Source organism: Eptatretus burgeri, chromosome 3 (genome assembly GCF_056783735.1).
Source record: "Eptatretus burgeri isolate ZD-2024b chromosome 3, Ebu_testis_v1, whole genome shotgun sequence".
NCBI lineage: Eukaryota > Metazoa > Chordata > Myxini > Myxiniformes > Myxinidae > Eptatretus > Eptatretus burgeri.
This window is the reverse complement of record NC_140963.1, coordinates 120,514,837-120,519,957: the sequence shown is the minus strand read 5'-3', so window position 1 is coordinate 120,519,957 and position 5,121 is coordinate 120,514,837. Positions and strand designations below refer to the sequence as shown.

At 43.5% G+C, this 5,121-nt stretch overlaps 1 protein-coding gene across 1 annotated transcript; it reads left to right on the top strand.

Annotated features, from left to right (window-relative positions):
• The first annotated feature begins 227 nt into the window (after positions 1-227).
• Positions 228-4,848, top strand: LOC147030855 (tetraspanin-3-like). Its single transcript, XM_085875373.1, has 7 exons — positions 228-398; positions 493-684; positions 2,374-2,448; positions 2,691-2,792; positions 2,887-3,033; positions 3,201-3,284; positions 4,168-4,848. The coding sequence occupies exons 1-7, from the start codon at positions 327-329 to the stop codon at positions 4,258-4,260; spliced, it is 765 nt and encodes a 254-aa protein (XP_085731499.1). The 5' UTR covers positions 228-326; the 3' UTR covers positions 4,261-4,848.
• The last annotated feature ends 273 nt before the right edge of the window (positions 4,849-5,121 follow it).

Below are 5,121 nucleotides of genomic sequence, written 5' to 3'. Positions count from 1 at the left end.
GATTTTTTTTTTTCACAATGTGCCATTATTTTCATGTAACTCGTTCCAATCGCACCAAACGGCGCTGCTGAGCCGTAACTGAATCAGTGGCGAATGCGTGACGGCTCGGGCGGCGCCTCAGTTCTTAATGAACAACGAAAAGTTAAAAGAAAAAGCATTTCGAACGAGGAAAAAAAAAATTGTCATAATTGATGAGTGACGTCGTATCAATAATAATAATAATAATAATAATAAACATCGCCGAAAAAAAAACAACAACAAATAATTCGATCTTTTTTTTTTTCTTTTTTTTTTTACGCCTTCTTCACCGCAAACAGTTCGGTGGCATGACGTCAGTGGAGTCGATCATGCCGACTTGCGGGTACTCGTATTTGGTGATCCTGGTGTTGGTTTTCTGGGTAGGTGTTTGGCATTGCTCGTCCTGGTACGTGGTGGTTTGGGCCTTCATGACGGTGTGTACACGCTTAATGGTGACACGTCGCGTGTTCGCAGGCGGCGGCTGCCGGTATTGGCTACTTGGGTGCGCAGGGACTCATTCTGTTCGACAGGTACTCGAACTTCTTCCCTGACAGCTACACGGCGCTGCCGGCGCTGCTGCTCATCAGCGTGGCCTCGTGCCTCGCCCTCGTCGCCGTGATCGGGTGCTGTTCCTCGGCCGGTGACAGCCGGTTCGGCGCTTCCACGGTAAATCCGAATAGTTTCCCTTCTGTCCGTATCGATATCAATTGAGGACGTGAGTGTTTAAAACGCGACCAATTCGTACTTTACACCCTCCATATTTTTAAATAGGGAAATGATGTGAAAGCGCCATGCTTATACACCGCCTATATTACTATTGCCAAATGGATTGCCTCGACTCTTGATTATGAGAGATTAAAGGGCTTGACGTGACGTTCAATAACAAAAGGAAGATGGCGACACAGCGCCGTCGAGAGGGTAGGGTGGGGGGTCGGTGCCTGGGGTCCGTTGAAGGGCTCGAGGTTCTGTAAATTTTTTTTAATTTTTTTTTAACAGTACAGTGAAACCCCCTCATCTGCTCATCCTCATTTCCTCCTCGTTACATTTATTTAAACCCAGAAGTTGATTTTGCTTTCCTTGCCGGACACACAACAGCATTCCCCGCTGTTAATTGTCCAGAGATATCCTGTTCACAGACAGACAGGTGGACACGCAACCTCCGTCCACCTTTGGTGGAGCTAGTGATTGAAATAATAATCTGAGTAATAATTAATATTCTTGTTACTATTTTAGATTTATTAGATACTGGTGGTGGTGGTCATATGGCAGCTGAGCTGCCGGGGTAGCTATCATTTCTTAAAGCGTGACTGTGTCGCTGATGCAGTGCCCCTCTACCGGTACACACACTGGAACTGGTACTCATTTCACCAACCGCGGAAGGATGACAGGCTGAGTCAACCCCCTCGTGTATTAATTCAGCGGCCGACGGGGCTTGAACTCAGGACCCTAGGATCCCAAGCCGCCACGCTAACTACTGAGCCAACACCAGGCTTTATTTGATACTAAGAGTAGCCGTCCCCAGTGATTTAAACAGTTCAAGTTAATCTTTCAATTTTAATAATTTCATGGAGTGTTGAAAAGGTTAATTGTCTTGCACTCTTGGTTGCACTCAGAGCCAAAGCTTCAGGAACCAAAAGCCAAAGAAGCCAAAGTTCTGAACTCCTTATGACACCCATCGTGAAATGGTGGTGCAACGTCAGGTTGCGGAGGTTAAATTAGTCTCGAAAGAGGGCAAAAAATGCAAATCAAATTTCACATCAACATTTATTCATTCATGTTCTCCTGCCTTTGCCAAAGTGAATGTTGAGCTTTTCAAATGTGGCGTGTGAAGCGGCTGCCAGAAACGGGAGACCGCCAATGCACGGACAGATACCAGCTTCAACTTGTACAATAGATTTGTTGATGCTCTCTTTACTTTTTAGCGCTTGTACCGTGAGCTAAAAAAAGGCTGCTGCTGTGATTTTTGCTTTATTTATGAGCTTGTTGATACTTTAATTTAGGATCTTCATTAAAGAAAGGTTCTTTAAAAGTTATAAAAGAGAGGAAGGGCAGAGTTGGAGGGGGGGGGCCCTGAGGTTGTTTTCCGCGAGGCCCCATGCTGGCTGTCGACGCCCCTGCCCTACACAACTGATGCAGTCTGGAAACTGTTTCCATATTGGATATTTGAATGCAGGCTGATGGATGTACAATGAAACTGTTTTGCATTTGTGGGATTGAGAGAGTTCTGCATGGTTCTATTGAGTGTAGTGAAACGTGCAATGAGAGGTATATTGCAGGTAGTGAACCCAATTACCCTGAAGTTTAATCGTATCGTTAGTTTGATGGTCTGTCTGTCTTTTCTTTTTTCTTTTCCAGTTCTTGTTTTTTCTCATTGCTATCTTCTTCTTCGAGGTCGTGGCAGGAGTGCTGGCCTATGCATACCGTGGTCAGGTGTGGTACGGGTGTAAATCTCACGCAGGGTACAACCATAAGGAAATGCCAATGTATTTTATTCCATGAATTTGGAGACCATGGATCAACATGATATATGGGATTTTAATCTGATATAAATCACGTGCTTGGAATGAGAACACCAAATGGGAAAGTGTTCTCACCGATTCATTCATCAGGCTGGGAAGATACTCGGTGTTCTCCCAAGACCTTACTTTTATATGGTTTTGTGGGCATTGCAGGTCAATAGAAAGGTGTCCATAATGATCGACGGTGTGTTCCAAGCTTATAATGGTTCCAGTGCGAATACTGCCAGCCAAGCTGTGGACATGGTACAGAGCCAGGTGTGTGTTTCGTTCAGGCTATTAAGTCATGGGTCATTGTGTCGTCCTATTTTGCTTGATGCCTTATCCTTCCTGCTTTCATCCCGTTCCCAAGCTACACTGCTGTGGTATTCAAAATTATACTGATTGGCAATGGGAGCCATGGTTTAACCACAGTGGATCTGCACCATTGAGTTGCTGTGCACATAACATCTCCATCTGCAGTGGATCGTTGGAAGAACCCACGTTCCTCTACCATCAGGTCTTGCACCACATTCGGGGCCTTCCGCAGTTGTCTCGCTCTTTCGCTGCCATACCCGAACCCGGTGATCGATGCCTTCACTTGGGTGTAGCTCAAGGACAAATTACCATGTGCATTTATTTATTTATTAATGATTGCATTGCGTTTGATTTCTGAATACCTTTCAGGGTTGTCAGATCAAAATTGTTGGTGCTGTGATGAATGCATTGACTTTGATTCTATGGTCTGCAGTGGCATTTGGCTGTTTTCAGGTGAGATTTGTGGATTATCAGGTACGTGTGCGAGTAAGAAAAGGCATTTATTACCGCATGAAAATGGCCAAGTTAGATTTTAATTTCATGCCTGTTAATTATTATTATTTATTTTTTTTTCCCTGACATATACTGGCCCTAATGGAATCGTGCAAGGCCTGGCTATCGATCCATAAAGAACCGTCTGTTTGATACAAGATATCAAATACATGTGCTTCCATCTTCGTTCATTGCTAGCAATTTTATGTTTTTGTGTTTTGGAAATGTATGGATGGATAAAACGAACTGACTGCAGATTGTTTGTTGCAATTGTTGAGCGAATATCTGGGGAAACGCACAGGCAGCATTCGAGGGGCCGCGCCACCATTTCTAATTTCTCTGTCAAATATATTTTAAGACGTTAACCATTTCTTGCTCATTTAAGGGACTATTTTGAATTTGAAAAATGGTGACATTTTACGTATTTCTCATCCCTGAAGGTTAACCTGATGGTGTTTCCTTCCTTCCCCCCCCCCCCATAGACAACCATTTGGTGTGACTGAGTTTCCCTCATAGATCGTTAACCATCAGGGATGAGTTGATAGCCAGGCCTACCCCCCTTCCCCGCCCCCTCAACATTGAGTTTTGTTATCTCGATAGCCTCCAATCAATGCTACAATTTATCTTTGGCCTTACTATATCGGCTTTTATTATAAGTGTCGGTAGAAATGCTCTTTCTCATGCTTGTTTTGACCCAAGGCCTCATTAAAATTTCCACCCCATGGCATAAAAAAAAGAAACGGAGTTCTTGACTTTGATTGCGAAGTGGCATCTATTTTCCCATCAACAAAACTAACTATTGTTTTTGGGGATTTTTTTTTCTTTACCTTTCTTACCCCTCCAGCTTCTTGCGATGGTTTTCACATGTTTGGCCATGGACAGGCAAACTGGAGATCCATATGGTTTTGAACCTCTGCTGTCAACTAGCTTAGCCTAGCATTCGGGCATTCTCCCTGGTGTCTTGGCCCAGTAGTCACTCGGCCTGGCGAGCAAGCCCTGGGTCATTGCTGCTAATTCTCATCAGATCTGTCGCCTAACAGATGAATGTGCATTCTCTCGTTAGAACCTGCAAGTTTGAACTTCACACCTTTGGCCAATTTTGTTTCTTCAACTTCTTCAACTTCCGGTTGTGTATGGAGGGGTACTTTATTATCGATTTGAACGTTTTGTTTTGGAAGAATAGGTTGAGATGTCACCTCCCCATTGTTGAGATCGGCCACCTTCTCCATTCGGTGAACGGTGAAAGACAAAGAAGGTCTAATATTCGTCTTCATCACAATGAGATCATTGGATGAAATTTCAGAGTACTTGACCCCTTATCATTGATATTATGCTCTTGTAATATTGTGCCGTATTTTGGGAGTCTTGCAATTCCATCACTGTGCTATCGAAATTTTAAAACTTGAAATGCAAAGTTTCCCTTCTTTCATGAATGATGTAAATGGACAAACGTGCCCATGTTTCATTCAACTCGAGTGATCATAACAATGTTGCAATAAATCCAAGTGGAACGTGTCTTCAAAAATTTATCTGTCCATCTTTCTGTGGGATAATAGTTGTGCCATACTACATTTGGACAAACTAACTGGTTTCAATCAATTGAACTCTGCTGAATTGGCACACGTGACATCATTATAGCAGTGAGAACGTGATTGGTAGTTGGCTTGTTCATCGCTGACATCCGTAGTTCATTTTTTTCTTCTTCTCTATTTCCCTTTTGGGGGATTGTTGGGATTGTGCTTCCCATTTTTCCCCCCAAAGATCACCTTTTCAGTGGCAGTTCCAGGAAGCCTCTGAG